At 46.7% G+C, this 18,798-nt stretch overlaps 1 protein-coding gene across 4 annotated transcripts; it reads left to right on the plus strand.

The window, feature by feature from the left end:
- The first annotated feature begins 10,023 nt into the window (after positions 1-10,023).
- TMEM216 (transmembrane protein 216) lies at positions 10,024-15,366 on the plus strand. Of its 4 annotated transcripts, none has more exons than XM_059070556.2 (5): positions 10,024-10,099; positions 10,667-10,768; positions 11,334-11,426; positions 14,320-14,521; positions 14,787-15,366. In XM_059070556.2, the coding sequence occupies exons 3-5, from the start codon at positions 11,381-11,383 to the stop codon at positions 14,800-14,802; spliced, it is 264 nt and encodes an 87-aa protein (XP_058926539.1). In that variant the 5' UTR covers positions 10,024-10,099; positions 10,667-10,768; positions 11,334-11,380; the 3' UTR covers positions 14,803-15,366. The 4 variants fall into 4 exon arrangements, with proteins under 4 accessions (XP_058926539.1, XP_058926538.1, XP_066893467.1 ...); XM_059070555.2 differs by having other exon boundaries at positions 10,047-10,085; positions 14,787-15,358; XM_067037366.1 differs by having other exon boundaries at positions 10,047-10,085; positions 14,320-14,495; positions 14,787-15,358.
- Positions 15,367-18,798: the final 3,432 nt, after the last annotated feature.

The raw sequence follows: 18,798 nt of genomic DNA on the forward strand, positions 1-18,798 counted from the left end.
AGAGAATAGCTGAAGGAAAGAGGATTAAAGGGCCTAAAATTTTGAAGTAGAGCGAATCATAGAGACGTGAGATGGCAGTTTGCAGCACATTTTCCCCCGGGAGCATTTGCTGACTCTGAGTTTGAGCAAGAGGCTGAGAATCCACGCATTGCCCAGGCAAGATGGTTGCAGCCGGGGACCAGAGAAGCCAGCTGAGCTTAATGCTCTCATGACACTGCAGGAAGGAAGAAAGCTGGGGACTGGATGAGCCTTAAAAACAACACATTTTCTATTCAAGATACTGACCAAATTCTGAAGCTGTGTAGGGCCAGAGGTTATGGAAAGCTAAGCCTCAAACCTCTGAAAAGCAGAATCGAATTTTTGGCACACTTATTGTGCTGATGATTAGAATTCAGGACCCACCAGGAGGAGGGGACTGGTGAACACACAGGGCTTTCAGTTACAAGCTCAGGGGTCTCCTTACTCGGAACAAGGTGAAACAGGTAGACTGAGGCTTAGCAAACTCACAGTGTAGCCGCAGACCATGTAGTCCCTGAGTGGATTAAGGTGATCGGCCCCCATTCTATTTGCGTAGCAGAGGAAAGAGTGGAAGAAAAAACATCTAGAGATGCTCTCATTTTTTTATACACAATTTCTGGATCTAATAAAAATTACTAGCAAGTCAAGGGATATTTAAAACCAGAGCAAAAGTAGAAAATAGAAACAGGTGAGCCAAATACTGGAGAAAGTTGACAAGGAGTTTAAACTATGATTGATATGCTCAAGAAATAGAGGGAAATATGGAGAAAATAGATTAAATATTTAAACTACACCTAGGGACTTCTAATAATGGCTAAGATGCTTGGGAATGACCCCTCCACAAACAACAACTGTGAAATCTGGACATAGTACGAAAAACAGCTACTTGAAGACACTGGAGAATGAAGGGAAGCAGGAAGTTTGGTGGGGAGTTGACACTCTTAGAAGAGGATTGTGCAGAGAAAGTTCCCTGTTTTTGCTGTTTGTAACTTAGCAGCTGACAAAGTGGTAGGTACAATATGCTGGTGGAAAATCACAGTACAAGTACTGAGCCAGGGCAACGGAAGGCCCTGGAGGGAAAGATGGGAGCCTCAGAAGGGAAGAGCCAGGGAGAGGGGGATCCCCAGGTTCTGTGTGCCCGCATCTCTGCCCAAACTCTGGGACCACAAATGGGCCGATCAGACTCAAGGCGGCTCAGCTAAAGACTGAAAATCTAAACGAAGATTGGAGCTGCCACCCCGTAAGTGTGAGTTGCACTGTATATCCACCCAAGCTAATTGCCTAATAAAAGAACCATCACTCTTTGGAGACAAATAATAGAAACCAGAGGCTCCACAGTTTAACGCTGAAAACTGACACCAACACTGAGATGATCCAGATACTGGAATTCACATACCAGGATATTAAAACAGCAATGAAAGTATGTTCTCAGTGAATAAAAAGATAGGCAACCTACCTACCTGAGCATAGAAACAAATGACTTTTGAAAAATAGAAACGCCGGAAATAAAAGTCACAGTAACTGAACATTTTTAAATTAAATGGATGGATTTAACAGCAAAAGAGGTGATTACAGAATGGGTCAATGAACCAGAAGATAAACCAATAGAAATTACCCACGCTGTAGGACAAAGGAAAAAAGGATTTTTTAAAAAGACTCACAGAGGGCTTCCCTGGCGGCGCAGCGGTTGAGAGTCCACCTGCCGATGCAGGGGACACGGGTTCGTGCCCCGGTCCGGGAAGATGCCTGTGCGTCCGGAGCCTGTGCTCCGCAGCGGGAGAGGCCACAACAGTGAGAGGCCCGCGTACCCCCCCCCCCAAAAAAAGACTCACAGTCCAGTTAGATAAGGTCAAACAGTCTGACAGATATGTGATTGGAGTCCTAGGAAGAGAGCAGAAAAAAATATTTAAAAAACAGTCAAAATTTTCCCAAATTTGATGAAAGAAATTTACAGATTTTAGATACTCCACAAAGCCACCTTGATTAACACCAAAAGGCCACATCTAGGAACATGATACTCAAATTACTGAAAGCTAAAGATGAAGAGCAAATCTTGAAAGCAAGAGAAAAACAACACACCACATACAGAGGAACAACAATTAACAGCTGCCTTCTCACCAGAAATCAGAGGCCAGAAGAGAGTGTAACAACATCTCTAAAATGCTACAAGAAGAAGGTCAACTCAGAAATCTAAATTTACCAAAAATATACTTCAAGAAAGAAGTTGAAATAAAGAGGTTTTCAGATAAAACTAAGAGAATTCATTGCCAACAATCCTACGCTGTAAGAAATGTTCAAGTGGTTACTTGGCTTGAAGAGGAGTATTAGCAGAGGGAAACTCAGGAAGAATGGAGCACATCAGAAATAGGATCGGAGTAAACGTAAAGACTATTTTTAAATGTTTTTCCTATTAATTTTTTGTATAATACATATGAATATAAGATGCAGATTTTTTTCAAGTACACAGAATATTCGGTATAAGCCGCATGCTGAGCCATAAAACAATTCTCAGTACATTTAAAGGAATAAATTAAAAGGATAACGAGTATGTTCTTTGACAATAATGGAACTGAGTTAGAAATTAGTAACAATAAGATAGCTTGGCGGTTCAGTCTAAGTCCAATCAGGAGATAGAACCACCCAGTAATTTAAACATGGCAGGGTTAATATATAGAATCATTAACTTATAAGAGGAGAACTATGAAGATGTAAAGAGAACTCTAAAAAGATACCTGAGGGCTGAGGACAAACCATAGGTCCCCCACCCCCAAGTCTGGGGTTCAGACCTCCTGGCAGCCTACTGGGTGGTGGACAGGTTCACTGGTTTGGCCAGGCCAGAGCTGGTTCACAGTTGCCAGGCAAGAAACAACCCTCCAGGACACAGGCAAGCTGAGGCTGATAGGCAGGCGCACAGGGAACGTAGGGACACAACCTGTAGGCACCAAGCCCAGCGCACACATTTTCCACATAGGGAGGATCCCAGGAAACAACCCTCCAGGGCACAGGTGAGCCAAGGCTGTTGGGCAGGTGCACCAAAAGAGTTGCAGTGCCCTGTGTGCTCAAGGCCTGGAGTGTATGATGTCCATGCAGGGCATGGAGGAGCATGGGAATCTACCCTCTGGGGAGAAAAGCCAAGGTTGGTGAGCAGACACATGGAACTGGGGCACCCGCTGTGCATACGCGCTTGTCCATGCCTGGAGGGCTTTGGGAAGAACAATCCAGGGCACAGATAAACAAGGCTGAGGGGGCAGGTGCACAGAGGTAGGGAGTTGCCACGGGTGCAAGGCCTGGAGCGCGCAGTATCCTTGACAGGAGGGCTACAGCAAAGTGGTCACCAGGTGTGGACCAGGTTTGCGAGGTTGCCTAGGGAGCGCCTCTCTTGGCGTGTGGCTGGAGGAGAGCACCACCCAATATTCTAGATGTCCCCTTACACAGTGCACTTGCACCCCTAACAGACCACAGCGCGTGAGCAAGGAAAAGCAAACCAGAGCTCACTGGAGCCAGGAAGACAAGCCCTTTCCTTCCTTCAGTATCCCTCCAGCACCCTCTACTGATAGAGAGTGCTCACTGTAAGGGAGAAATGCTGATTCCAGCACCGCTATCACAGGACAGGTTCTGCAGGTGAATGTGGAGCTAACGGCCATCTTTTTTCATGCACCATCCTACACACATTTGAACTTCCATATTCCTACCAACAGCATGTATCTATCCTTCTTAAAAGTGACGTTCTCACTCCTCCCCCCCAAATGAGAAGACATACAGTCCCAAGAGTCACTGTATCCATCACTGACTGTATTAATTACTCCACACATTTTGTCGTGGTCCCACTAAATGTTCTATTACCTAAAGATTAAATTATAAAGTTGGGGCTTCCCTGGTAGCGCAGTGGTTAAGAATCCGCCGGCCAACGCAGGGGACACGGGTTCAAGCCCTGGTCCGGGAAGATCCCACATGCTGCGAAGGAACTAAGCCCATGCGCCACAACTACGGAGCCTGCGCTCTAAAGCCCGTGAGCCACAACTATTGAGCCCGTATGCCACAACTGCTGAGCCCGTGTGCCACAACTACTGAAGCCCGTGTGCCTAGAGCCTGTGCTCCACAACAAGAGAAGCCACCGCAATGAGAAGCCTGTGCACCGCAACGAAGAGTAGCCCCCGCTCGCCACAACTAGAGAAAGCCCACATGAAGCAATGAAGACCCAACGCAGCCAAATATACATAAGTAAAATATAAATTTATTTTTTAAAAAATATAAAGTTGACCTCCAACAAATTGTAAATAGAGAGGTAAAAAGGAGAAAATGGTCAGTATATACAAATAAACACATGCATACAAGAAGCAAAGAAACATACACAAAGCTACCACAGCTCTGGTTTTTGTAACTGGTCACTTTTGTAACTGTTCGCGAGGTCATAGTTAATATCCATGGCTCTCTTCTTCAGTTGCCCATATTCCATATTTCCCTTGCCCTCAGCTAGAGCTTCTGCTGCTGCTCCGGGGTCTATAACTGGTAGAGTGACCCAAACCCCCGTTCCTAAATGATCTGAGTCCTACTTTTGGGGGCGGCCATGGATATACTAATAGGTGCCCCAGAGAATCCTCTGGGTTCCAAACATAGTCCTCCTTGCCTCCATTGTGTAGCAGCAGCCCAGTTTCCCCTTGGGACTCAGATCAGTCATTCCAACCAGTAGGTTGGAACCCCCTCCCTTGGGGGGTGGGCACTGGTTTAGTGGCATAAGGACCCCAAATTGGCTAGGTGGCAATCTCATTTTCCAATTCAGTGGTACCATTGTTGTGTCCCCTTACGGAATATTACTCACTTGGGAACTAAGATCTCCAAATCAGCAGGCTCAAATTTTTCAGGATAAGAGGCAAAAACTCTGTGGGTGGGTTATTAGGTATAATAGTGAGAGGAGTCATTCCCCTACCACCCCTTGATTCCTGGACCCATGTGTGCTGGCCAGTGGGTTGACAGTACCATATAATAGTCTCTGATTCAAAGACATACTTCATTCTGTAAATTAGAAGCCCCATCCTTTCAGGGTATTGTCTCCCAACTGGTGCCATAACTGAGTCTTCAGTAAACCATTCTACTTTTCAATTAAACCACCTTATTCCGGGTGACAAAGTATGTGTAGTAAGACCAGTTATTTCCATAGGCACAAGCCCATTGCCACACTTCCTTTGCTGTGAAATGAGGATCTTGATCAGATGCAGTGCTGTGCAGAATGCCCTGAGGAACACACCGTGTCTCTGTCGGGAGGAGCCCAGGAAACCTCACTTCTATGAAGTGACCCAAGGCTGGTGGGCGGGTTACAGAGGAACCGGGGCGCTGCGGCAGAGGCAGAGTCTGGAGAGTGTGATGTCCACACCAGAAAATCCCTGGGAAACAACCCTTTGGGGTGCAGCAAGCCAAAGCTGGCGGGCAGGGGCACATAGGGGCTCAGGATGCTGCTGCAGGTGTGAGGCGGAGGCAAGGTGATCACCTAAGAGACGAGTGAGCCCCACACCCCCTTGGCATGCAGCTGGGGCAGAGCACCAGTGGAAGCCCCCCCCCACATGCACCTCTGACAGGCTGTGCAGCAGGAGCAAGAAAAATCAAAACACAGCACGCTGGAACCAGGAAGAAAAGCCTCTTTCTTCCTGCAGTGTTCACCCAGTGCCCTTCACGGACAGAGCCTGACATTGTGCCCGCCGTAACGGAGAAATGCTTCCAGTCCAGTCCGTTAGCACAGAACAGGCGCTGGAGTGCTTATCTGGAGCTGAGGGGCAATGTGTCGATAACTGCCGCACTAGGGGGCCATTACATATTTATAAGTCAAATAATACACTTGTAAATAATCATCGATCAAAGTAGAAACCATGAGAGAAATTAGAAAGTACTGTGAACTACATCGTGATGAAAATACATTTTAAATGCATATGATGCAGCTTTCATTAGAAAAGAAGAAGGATCTAAAACCAACGGTCTAAGTTTTCACGTTAAACTAGAAAAAGAGCAAATTAAGCCCAAAGTTAGTAGAAAGAAAGAAGGCTAAATGTACAACCAGAAAAAAGCAAAACATGGGTAAATAATAGAGAAAAATATACGAAAATAAAAGTTAATTCTTTGAAAAGTTAGTTGATTACTCTTCAGCTAGACAGACCAAGTGGAGTTTATCCCAGGAATGTAAGGTTGGTTTAACATCTAAAAATCAGGGATTTCCCTGGCGGTCCAGTGGTTAAGACTCTGCCTTCACTGCAGGGGGCACAGGTTCCATCCCTGGTCGGGGAACTAAGATCCCCCATGCTGCATGGTGCAGCAAAAAAAAAAAAAAAAAAAAAAAAAACACCCTAAAAATCAATGAGTGAAATTCACCAAATCAGTAGAATAAAGGGGAAAAAACATTTGGTCATTAATTAGCTGTATCTGTGACAAAATTCAACACTCATTCATGATAAAAATTCTCTGCAAACTAAGAATAGTAGCATGTACCAAAATTCCAGACTCCAGAAGGAAGCAGGTGTTCAGCATAAACCACATAGTTTGTACTAACGTTTTAGAGACAGTGAGCCACTTTGGACTGGTGGAAACCCTTCTGAAATACAAGTTCCCAGACACCAGGCAAAGGCCAACCTTGCAAGTAGGACTTTCTAAGGATAGCAGTCTCAGGCCTGCTATGTCAACTCTTTTCTGTTCAATATCACAACCATATTTTTTTTTTCCAGGAAGGCAAGGTTGATTATACCTTTGCAAATCAATGTAATTCATAACATTAGCAGAATAAAGGGAGGAAAGCATATGATCATCTCAACAGATGCAGAGACAGTATTCATTTTTTTTTTTTTTCAGTACTCGGGCCTCTCACTGTTGTGGCCTCTCCCATTGTGGAGCACAGGCTCCGGATGCGTAGGCTCAGCGGCCATGGCTCACGGGCCCAGCCGCTCTGCAGCATGTGGGATCTTCCCGGACTGGGGCACAAACCCGTGTACCCTGCATCGGCAGGCGGACTCTCAACCACTGGGCCACCAGGGAAGCCCCAGAGACAGTATTCAATAAAATGTATCAGGGACTTCCCTGGTGGCGCAGTGGTTGGGAATCCACCTGCCAATGCAGGAGACATAGGTTCGAGCCCTGGTCCGGGAAGATCCCACATGCTGCGGAGCAACTAAGCCCGTGTGCCACAACTACCGAGCCTGTGCTCTTGAGCCTGAGAGCCACAACTACTGGGCTCACGTGCCACAACTACTGAAGCCCGGGCACCTAGACCCCATGCTCCGCAACAAGAGAAGCCTGCGCACTGCAGCGAAGAGTAGCCCCCGCTTGGCACAACTAGAGAAAGCCCGCACGCAGCCACGAAGACCCAACGCAGCCAAAAATAAAATAAATTTATTAAATAAATACTTTCCCCTGATGTTAGGAGTAAGACAAGAATATCCATTATCACCACTTCTATTCAACATTATACTGAAGGTCCTGGCCAGTGCAATAAGGTAATAAAAAGAAATGGAAGGTACAGGGATTGAAAAGGAAAAAGTAAAAGTATACTTTCTGATAATGTGATATTATGTACATTAAAACCCCAAAGAACCACAAAAGCCTACTAGAAATAATTGATTTACCAAGGGCACTGGATGTTGGGAGAGGCAGCCTGGCTTGGGCCCTGGCATCCCTGCACACTTTTTTTTTTTTTTTTTACAAATTTATTTTATTTATTTATTTTTGGCTGCATTGGGTCTTCATTGCTGCACAAGGGCTTTCTCTAGTTGCGGCAAGTGGGGGCTGCTCTTCATTGTGGTGCGGTGGCTTCTCTTGTTGTGGAGCATGGGCTCTAGGCATGCGGGCTTCAGTAGTTGTGGCACGTGGGCTCAGGAGTTGTGGCTTGTGGGCTCTAGAGCACAGGCTCAGTAGTTGTGGCGCATGGGCTTAGATGCTCCACAGCATGTGGTATCTTCCTGGACCAGGGCTCGAACCCACGTCCCCTGCATTGGCAGGCAGGTTCTTAACCACTGCGCCACCAGGGAAGCCCCTGCATGTTGGTTTTTTTTGTTTGTTTTTAATTTTTTATTTTATATTGGAGTATAGGTGATTAACAATGTTGCATTACTTTCAGGTGTGCAGTAAAGTGATTCAGTTATGTGATTCCAAGCCACAATGAGCTATCACTTCACACCTACTAGGATAGTGATAAGAACAATTTGAAAAACTGAAAATAAAAGGTGCTGATGAGGACACAGAGAAATTGGGACCCTTGTACAGTGCTGGTAGAATCTAAAATGGTTACAGACACCGTGGAAAATAGTTTGACGGTTCCTCAAAAAGTTAAACATACAATTACCAAAAAACTCTCATTCCACTCCTAGATATATATTCAAAGGAACTGAAAACAGAGGTTTCCACAGATACTTCTATAACGATGTTCACTGCAGCATTTTTCTAGCCCAAAGACGGAAATCCGTGTCCACTCCTCAACAGATGGATAAACAAAATGTGGTGTACACACACACACACACACACACACACACACACACACACGAATATTACTCAGCCATAAAAAGGAATGAAGTTCTGATATATGCCACAACATGAATGAACCTAGAAAACATGCTTAATGGAATTACGCCACACACAAAAGGACAAGTATGGTATGATTCCACTTATTTAAAATATAAAGAATAGGCAAATTCATAGACATAAAAAGTAGATTAAATGTTAGCAGGGGCTGGGGGGAGTGGGTGCTTAACGGTTACAGAGTTTCTGTTTGGGATGATGAAAAAGCTTTGTACATGATGGTGATGGTTACCCAACGCTGTGAATGTAATTGATGCCACTGAATTGTACACTTAAAAAAAAAATTAGTCGGGGTGGGGGGGGTTGCGGGGGAATTAGTCAGGGCTTCCCTGGTGGTGCAGTGGTTAAGAATCTGCCTGCCAAAGCAAGGGACACAGATTCAAGCCCTGGCCCGGGAAGATCCCACATGCTGCGGAGCAACTAAGCCCATGCACCACAACTACTGAGCCTGAGCTCTAGAACCTGGCCTGCAAGCCACAACTACTGAGCCCACCACATTCCACGACTACTGAAGCCTGCGCGCCTAGAACCCATGCTCCACAACAGAAGCCACAACAATGAGTTGTTGCTGCACGCCTGAGCGCAGCAATGAAGACCCAACACAGCTAAAAATAAATAAATTTAGTTTTTACAAAATTTGTCACTCTACTCAAATTACCTGGTTTGACTGTGCCATGTTTCCTGCCCTACCCTTACTGACAGTGGCTAACAGTCAAGTTAACCTGAGTCCACTTCAAAACCCTTCTTTCTACTCTCCTGAGGATGGTAACACACTTTTACTGCTCCACATCATAAGCCAGCTTCAAGGCCCAGTTTAGACCATCTCTTGTAAACTTTTCTCAATTCCCACCGCGAGTACTATGTCTTCTTAACTCCCACACACGTCACGGGTCACCTGGTCATCATGTTTCATCTTCCTGTCTCACTTATGCTCCTTGAAAGGAGCCTCCAGTTCCGATTAATTTTGGTGTCTTCTAACTACCTGGTTCATAAATCGGAGGCACAAAACCCCCTACTACCCTTCCCCCCCCCAAAAAAAAGACTGCTTGCTAGACAAGAGAGCCCAAACCCCACCGCGCATTTGCATAGCACTGTCGTGCACACCGTTTCTCATTTTCAGACCGTTGTTAGTAAAAAGAATCTTGGAGCCGGGGCCTATTTGCCAATCCTGCGGTCACATTACCACTACTGGCTACACTCAGACGACTCATTGTAAACCTGGGATGGGGAAGCCCAAGAGCCGCTCCAGCCCCCGGGGTCCTGAGGAGAACTGCTCGGTGGGCGGCCACTATTCTCTCTCAGGTCGGCAGCCGAAACCCCAGCGAAAGCAATGTGCTGGCACGCGCGGGCGGCACCGAGACAGCCCAGGAACCACGTAACCATAGAGTGAGGTAGGCGGGTAGAGAGGACAGAATCGAGGGCCGCTCCGTCCCCAGCTTCCGGCAGCGCCTCACTGCTCCAGGAGTAGCTGTAGCCGCGTATGCAGTTTCCATGGGGACTGAAGATGGCGCCGCGAGGTGAGATTCCGGAGGTGTGTGAGTCGCTGGTCCTGCTCTCCTCAGTACCCACCTCCCCCAACCTTCTCTCCCAGTGCTCGACCTAAACCCTTCCTTCTCGGGTGTTAGGGACATCACTCCTCACTTGTCCAAAGCAGGGTTTGGCGGACTCACCCACCCTGAGTGCCCGAAGGTCTCGAGGTGCGGGTCTCAGATACCCCCAAATCCTTGGCTGGGCCTATTCTAGGCCAGCTCAGTTGCGAATTTGCAGCGTGATTTCAAACAGGCCAGTGCTGGTCTCTGAGCCCCAATTTCCCTTACCAAATAGTGACGAGGTTAGATCTTAGAGAGGCTTTGACTTTCAGCCCCAAAGCCGAAGGAGTCGAGTTTGACGGTATTCCGGAAGGAAGGGGGTTGAAGGAATTCCCCCTCCACACCGTATATACACACGCACTCCTCATCAGCAAACAGAGGTGCCCCCAAGTGGCCCTTTCCACTAGCTGCGACCTCGTGTTTCCTCCAAGTTAGACGCAGAACCATTGAAATAACTGAGGTTGAGCTGCCCTCCCGCCCATCTCTTTTCTCTGTGCTCATATTTTCAGGTAAACGGTTGTCCTCCACCCCCTTGGAAATCCTGTTCTTTCTGAACGGGTGGTATTGTGCTACCTGTTTCCTGCTGGAACTCTTCGTATTTCTGTATAAAGGTAAGGCCTGGGGTTTGACTCCCCTTGCCCCAACATCCCTTCCCCACTTCAGCCCAGAGCCAGCTACCACCAAAAGCCTTCTTATTTGTCATTCTTTTCTGCCCCCTGGGGCTCCTCTTCGCTGCACGGTGGAAGTGTCTTCATCAGGTGACTTCCTTGAGAATGATTTAGTAAGAGGCCCCTGGGCAAGATTTTCTTGAGTTTGGGAAATGTGGACTTCTCCATTCTGACTCTCCCCCATCACCTCTTTGCTGAACTCCACTTTAAGCCCATTGGTGACCTTCAGGAGCCTGTGTACCCATGTACGTCTGATTACTGTGGAGAACAGAGTCCCCATAGACTCCGAGTTAGGAGTAAAACCCCGTAATAACGAGCCTGCCTCTAACAGACGTAGCCGCACCAGGAGTTAACAGATCCTGCAGCAGGTTAACAGATCCTTCCCACATCTCACTAAGTAGTTCATGGAACGCTGATAAGACTGGTGTTCTCTTTATTCCCAGGTGTGTGGGAGTTCTTGTGTGTACTGTTCTATGTGTTTTGCAAGCTCTGACTTTTGTATTGGCAGGTCTCCTGCTACCATATCCGACAGCCAATCTAGTACTGGATGTGGTGATGCTCTTCCTTTATCTTGGAATTGAAGTAATTCGACTATTTTTTGGTGAGTGTTCAGAGAATATTTCCATTCCTTATGAGACGAGCTGGTATCTGTAACCTGATTAACAAGGAAAAGTTTCAATACATAACCTAGGTTCACCGTAAGAGATTGGATCTGGTGGTATATCCCGTTACCCCCTCTCTGAAGTTTCAGGCTGCTTCATATTTTGGGTCAGGATTTATCTGTCTGTTGCTCTGCAGGGCCAGAAGTAGGTGGTGACATGAGATATTAGATAATTCCTTCCCAGTTGTCTAACTGCTACAAGAGTTCCTGGTTCCTCTCACTGGTTTGCTTGGGAGAATAGGTTCAGTTGTACCTCAATGTCCAGGGCAGTAGACACCTATCCAGGGCAGTAAACGCCTGCACAGGTCAGCAACTAAGATCCCCTCCACTTCTCTGAATAAGGATTTCTCTAGGACAAGTTTTATATCCCCAAAAATACAGAGCAAGCCCTTATTAGGTAGAATATCTCATCTTTGAAAGCAGTGTTAAAACACACACTGAGGGGAAAAAATTAGTTTCAACACATATAACAAACGATAAAGAAGGCTCACATAAAGTGCTAAGGAAAAAACCTAGTTTTAAAAATTAGCAAGGTGGGGGCGGGGGCCTCCCTGGTGGCACAGTGGTTGAGAGTCCGCCTGCCGATGCAGGGGACACCGGTTCGTGCCCCAGTGCGGGAAGATCCCACATGCCGCGGAGTGGCTGGGCCCGTGAGCCATGGCCGCTGAGCCTGCGCGTCCCGAGCCTGTGCTCCGCAACGGGAGAGGCCACAACAGTGAGAGGCCCACGTACCGCAAAAAAATAAAATAAAATTAGCAAGGGGGGGCTTCCCTGGCAGGGCATTGGTTGAGAATCTGCCTGCCAATGCAGGGGACACGGGTTCGAGCCCCGGTCTGGGAAGATCCCACATGCCGCAGAGCAACTGGACCCGTGAGCCACAACGACTGAGCCTGCGTGTCTGTAGCCTGTGCTCCGCAACGAGAGGCCGCGACAGTGAGAGGCCCGCGCACCGCGATGAAGAGTGGCCCCCACTCGCCGCAACTAGAGAAAGCCCTCGCACAGAAACGAAGACCCAACACAGCCAAAAATAATAAATAAATTAATTAAAAAATTAGTAAGGGGATTGACATATATACACTATTGATACTATGTATAAAATAGATAACTGAGAACCTACTGTACAGCACAGGGAACTCTACTCTATGCTCTGTGGTGACCTAAATGGGAGGAAGATCCCAAAAAAGAGGTGACATGTAGAGCTGATTCACTTTGCTGTACAGTAGAAACTAACACAACATTATAAAGTAACTCTACTCCAATAAAAATTTTTTAAAAATTATCACTAGCAAAAAAAAAAAAAATTAGCAAGGGATACTAATGGACAATTCACATAAGAATACTTACAGAGGACCGATACACATGATCAAATGCCCAGACTCACTAACAAACAGCAAATTGAAAAAACAAGGTAACATTTTCACCCATCAGATTAAAAAGGTTTCCAAATTCCCAGTATTCGAATGGCTGTGAGGAACAGGTCTCTATGGTCTCACACTCTTGTGGGTATTTATATCCCCACACCCTTTGGGAATATAAATTAGTACAACCTTTTTGCTAATAGTTTTACCAGGTAAAATTCGTATTCTTAGACCTAACAATTTCCCTTCCAAAACTGGTTGAAAAAAGACAGATACTTCTACAGATATGCTAAGATATCTGTATGAGAACGTTTATTGCCATGTATTTTTTAAAATAAATTTATTATTGTTGAAATTGTATTTATTTTTGGCTGTGTTGGGTCTTCGTTGCTGTGCGCGGGTTTTCTCTAGTTGTGGTGAGCGGGGGCTACTCTGCGTTGCGGTACGCGGGCTTCTCATTGCGGTGGCTTCTCTTGTTGCGGAGCAGAGGCTCTAGGTGCGTGGGCTTCAGTGGTTGTGGCACATGGGCTCAGTTAGTCATGGTTCACGGGCTCTAGAGCACAGGCTCAGTAGTCGTGGCGCACGGGCTTAGTTGCTCCGCGGCACGTGGGATCTTCCGAGACCAGGGCTGGAACCCATGCCTCCTTCATTGGCAGACGGATTCTTAACCACTGCGCCACCAGGGAAGCCCCTGCCATGTATTTTTTAACATCAAAACATTAGAAACAACCTAAACATCTATCAGTACAGGATTAGTTAAATAAATTATGGCATTGGTTCAGTGAAATTGTTAATAGCCATTAAAAAAAGGTAAGGTAGTTATATGTGGAAAAATGTCTAACTATGTTAAATGGTTAAATAAGTTGCAAAACAGTATGCAGGGTATGGTTCTATTTTTAGAATAATAAATAGTAATATGTGACCATACACAGAAAAAAGTCTGAAACAGTATACATCATTCTGTAATAATGGCTATCTCTAAGGGCTGAGTCATGTGGTCTTTTAGTTTCTATATTTTCTAAAATGATTTTTTATATATTTTTTTCTATTTTTTGCCTGCCCCGTATGGCATGTGGGATCTTAGTTCCCCAACCAGGCATCAAACCCATGCTCCCTGCAGTGGAAGCCTGGAGTCTTAACCACTGGACTGCCAGGGAAGTCCGTATTTTCTATATTAATTGAAAAGTTTTCAATGATTATATATTACTTTAATGATTTTTTTCTCAAATAAAGAGCCCATTGTCCCTTGACTGAGAGCCAGACTGGAAGCAGGACCTTTCAGCGAATGACTGCAATCCTTTCGCTGCTCCAAAGCCTCTAGTTTTCAGCACAGTGGGACCGCACTTATAAATCTGCACACCCCCATTCAGGAGCACTTTCCTCTGCTTGCCAGGCCATCCCATCCCACCCGCCTTTCCTCTGAGGCCAAGGAAAGCAGGCCACTTGGAGGTGACCCCATGGGCTGTGTCTGACAGGTACAAAGGGAAACCTATGCCAGCGAAAGATGCCGCTTGGTATTAGCATGGCCTTGACCTTCCCGTCTGCCATGATGGCCTCCTACTACCTGCTGCTGCAGACCTATGTGCTCCGCCTGGAAGCCATCCTGAACGGCATCTTGCTCTTCTTCTGCGGCTCAGAGCTGCTGCTTGAGGTGCTCACCCTGGCTGCTTTCTCCAGGTACTGCTGCTGAGGGACCATTTCCTATCACCGGAGGGTTGGATTCCCATCCCAGGGGGGGGATTCATTGTTCGTCTAAAGCCTGAGGGGTCTAGAGGATTTTTAAGGGCAAAAAGGGTGCCCGTGGGACTGCCTTTCCCCCTTAGGGTAGATATTCTCCTTGTTCTTTGGGGCCAAGAGGCTTGGAATATAGAACAGTTCCAGCCAGCTGCTCTTATTCACTGGTCTTTTAACATTTTGTTTCTTTCTTTCTTTCTGTCATCAGTATGGACACGATTTGAAGTACAAAAATTTCAGCCAGCAGCCCTCACAGGCTGAGAACACACATACCTCTGGTACTTTAGCCATACCAGTGAGAAACGGTGGGTCAAGTCCTGGGAAAGGTTGCAGCTTTTCCTCAGCACAGACACCTTGGGGAACAAACCAAGCATAAGGCCACTGGGCACCATCTTCTAAACCAGGATCATCAGTTCAAGAGACTCTTCTGCACTCCAGTATAGGGAGGGGCAAGGCTGTCGCCATCCTGGCCCTTCTCAGGACCAATTAATTCCCTTCTGACCTCAAGTTTTCCTCTTTGATCATCGTGGCCAGAGCATCTTGTGTGGACCATGTAGGCTCCTTGGGCTTCCAGCAGGACCTGAGCTGCACACTCCCTGTGTGTGCTGTGGCCCACGTCCTGCAGGAGCACCTCAGGAGGATGTGCTCCCAGGGTGATGCAAAAGCCGCTCATCCCATTTCTCAGAGACTGAGCTCCAGAACTTTCTCTGGAGCTCATAGTGTTATTTTTCTACTCTCATCATGAAACAAAACATTATTTTATAATAAAGATGTATTTTCTGTGGCGGAGGTTGTAGTAGCCTTTTCCTCACGGCACCTGACCCTAGAATTTCTTCCACTTTAAGAGAGGGTAGAGGGGCTTCCCTGGTGGTGCAGTGGTTGGGAGTCGGCCTGCCGATGCAAGGGACGCGGGTTCGTGCCCCGGTCAGGGAAGATCCCACGTGCCGCGGAGCGGCTGGGCCCGTGAGCCATGGCCGCTGAGCCTGCGCGTCCGGAGCCTGTGCTCCGCAACGGGAGAGGCCACAACAGTGAGAGGCCTGCGTACCGCAATTAAAAAAAAAAAAAAGAGAGAAGGTAGAGACTATCGCAGTGGTTTGTTCTCGGCTGTGCTTGGTGGTGATTCCACGTGGACACAGAGGCTGTGATGAAGGTGTCGCATTGAGTTTCTTCCCACAGCTCCAGCCTCAATTAATCCCTAAAGGCCCTGCCAGCTTCTGTGTCTTCTTCAGATCTGTCATCCTGACTGCTCACATTCTTCACCTCTGCCCCAAAGCCAGCATCTTGTCTCTCATTCCTCTTACAGATAATTGTCATGTTTCCAGGGTGAGGCATGAGTAATTGGAAGAAACATATTCTAAACTTACCAATATTTTTTGGTCATTTGTTTTAAAATTTCAAGTTAATATAAAAGGAACACATACTTTTATTCTTTAAGCTGGAGGCATGTTGCCCTAAATGAGTGAATCATTCCCTTCTCCAAGTAACCATCTTTAAAACTATTTCTCATCTTGCATGATAGCAGCCATTTTTTTAACCCCAAGAAGCCATAACAGAAGCCACTTTAGGAAACCTTGAGCCATATGGCCCATCTGCTATCAGGTGAACCCTAGAATATCTGCTCTTACTCAAAGTAAAAAGTAATTGGCCTTTAAGAATGTCATGCTGGGGCTTCCCTGGTGGCGCAGTGGTTGAGAGTCCGCCTGCGGATGCAGGGGACACGGGTTCATGCCCCAGTCCGGGAAGATCCCACATGCCGTGGAGCGGCTGGGCCCGTGAGCCGTGGCCGCTGGGCCTGCGCGTCCGGAGCCTTTGCTCTGCAACAGGAGAGGCCACAACAGCGAGAGGCCCGCGTTCCGCCAAAAGAAAAAAGAATGTCATGCTGGTTTTTAACTGCTTATTTCCTGTGATCAGGCTCATTCTCATCCTATGTAGGTCTCCACTTTCCAAAGCACTGATGCTTTTTCTTATCTCCTAACCCTCCGTGACCTTGCCTAAGAGCTGCCTTTGGGGTCCATCCAAAGACTATTAATAGGTCTGATTAAACATGAAACAGTAACAAAAAACCCAATAGGAACTTCCCTGACATTTCAAGCACATCCCACTAATACCTTAAGTTTCTGCTGCTTCTCACACTGCTTGTTTGTCTAGCCCTGCTTTGAGGAAATCGCTGGCATCAAACTGGAGAACTCATTCTCCATGGCCCCTGTATTTTATTTAGAGTTTCATTGGTTAAGGTCCCGCTCCCAGCAACACAGAAAAATGAATGGGAGGCTCAGTTGAAAGTTTAGAGGTGGCTTATAGTTCAAAGGGGCTTTAGAGACGAACTTAATCTCATCCCCAGCTTGGCAGGTTTAGAGATGAGGAAGTAACATAGCCACGCATCATACAACTGGTTACTAATTTGTTAGAAGCTTTGTCTTACGTGTCTCAATCTGGATCAAGTAAATTCCATTCCTGAACAGGTACCACGTGAGTGTAAGAACGAATGATTGAAAATGGGGCTAAGATTAGAACAGGAAGTCCTCACATTTTCTTCATGGGTATCTGGAAGCTTAGTGCGTTGTGTTTCCCAGGCGTGGCTCCATAGATGCTCATTCTTCTTATTTTTATTATTATTTTTTTGGCCGCACCGTGCAGCTTGCAGGATCTTGGTTCCCTGAGCAGGGATCGAACCCGTGCCCCCTGCAGTGGAAGCGTGGAGTCTTAACCACTGGACCGCCAGGGAGGTCCCATACATGCTCATTCTTCTTGATGCTTGTTGGAGCCAGCTGCGTGGCTGCAGTGAGTCACACCAGAGTAGAACATCATACACCAGAAACTGAGGCGGTGGAGGATGCGAATCAGCACAGCTAGTCTTTCGGGGTTAACGTGTCAGAGGCGTACTCACCGTAGTGTCAAGGGAAGCCACTATACCCCGTACACACCTGAAGGACTGACGTTCTGGGACAGTGAGAGGACTGAGCCAAGGAGCAGGCCCTGGTCCCAAGAGCGGGCAGAGGCCTGCTAGGACGTCCATATTCATGCCCAGAACTGTCAGGTGACTGCAGTGGTGGTCTCTAGGGGCTGAGGTCTGGCTCATCTCAGGAAGTACTCCGGAACACAGAGGTGACCCAAAGGTCATTCCCTTCCGATACTGCCATGGTAACCCCTAGGAGAAACTGAAGAACGTACCTGCTCCCCTAAACTAGCAGTCCTCACGCCTTAGTTTATGTAAGTCATCTGGAGCATAAAAAGTAGATTTCTAGACTTCAGGGATCGATGCAGCCAGGAAGGCATTTTAGCAAGCATGGCGCATAACTGAGATGCAGGCAACCGTGGAACTCAACTTGGGAACACTGGTTTAAGTTCTGAGAGGCACTCCAACTATTTTTTTCCCTTCAAGTTTTATAACATCATAGACCCTCAGGGAATTTCCCTTCTACTAAGGGTTACTTGTTTTCATACTGCTCTTGCCTTTACTGGTCTCAGCAACACATTGTATGTCATCTGGTTGCTGCTTCATCTTTTTATGCTAACTCTCCTCTTGTTCACCGACTTTTTAAAAAGTCAGCTTTCAGGAATCCCAAGGACTACCCCGCAACACTTTGCTAAGCTCTCTAATCTGTACCTCCTTGTATTTAGATAGCACTGCAGTCTACATAACACGGTCACACTTGTTACCTGATTCTTCAGGCGTCCCACTGTGGCAGGCAGACCAGCTATCATCTTCATCTTACAGGCGAAAGAGACTGAGGTTGTGCTGCCCGTCCATGGTTAGACAGATTTAGATGTGAAGGAGACACCAGCCAGCCTATCTTCTAACGCCTAGCAGAGGACTCTTCCCTTTATGAACCTGATGACATCGGAACTGAACTGTACAAGGTAGGACATTTATTCTGAGAATAAATCTTAGGAACCTTGAAGGATAAAAGATGACTTGGAATTAACTAGGCCGTTTAGACGGCTAAGGAAAAAAGCTAAACCTCCAGGGTCACCTCCAAAAGTTCGCACGGGGTCCTCCTAGGAGGTGTACCACACGCACTACACACGCCCACCGTGCAATTCCAGCTGAGAACTCAGGGATTCACTCCCCTCCCAAAGCCTCTACATCAGCCCACACCCATGTCCCAGACACCTCAACAAATCTATTCAATGCAGAATCCGTGAAACAGCTCACACCCCATTTATTATTTAAAAATATTTTGTTACAAAAGGAAAAAAATACAATGCAGTATAAAAGA

The sequence above is a fragment of the Kogia breviceps genome, chromosome 7 (genome assembly GCF_026419965.1).
Source record: "Kogia breviceps isolate mKogBre1 chromosome 7, mKogBre1 haplotype 1, whole genome shotgun sequence".
Lineage (NCBI taxonomy): Eukaryota > Metazoa > Chordata > Mammalia > Artiodactyla > Physeteridae > Kogia > Kogia breviceps.

Coding starts and splice junctions, on each gene's coding strand:
- TMEM216 (XM_067037366.1), top strand. CDS start 10,049: ATGCAGTTTCCATGGGGACTGAAGATGGCGCCGCGAG. Junction 10,769..11,333: donor CTTCGTATTTCTGTATAAAG/GTAAGGCCTGGG, acceptor TTGTATTGGCAG/GTCTCCTGCTACCATATCCG. Junction 11,427..14,319: donor AGTAATTCGACTATTTTTTG/GTGAGTGTTCAG, acceptor TGTGTCTGACAG/GTACAAAGGGAAACCTATGC.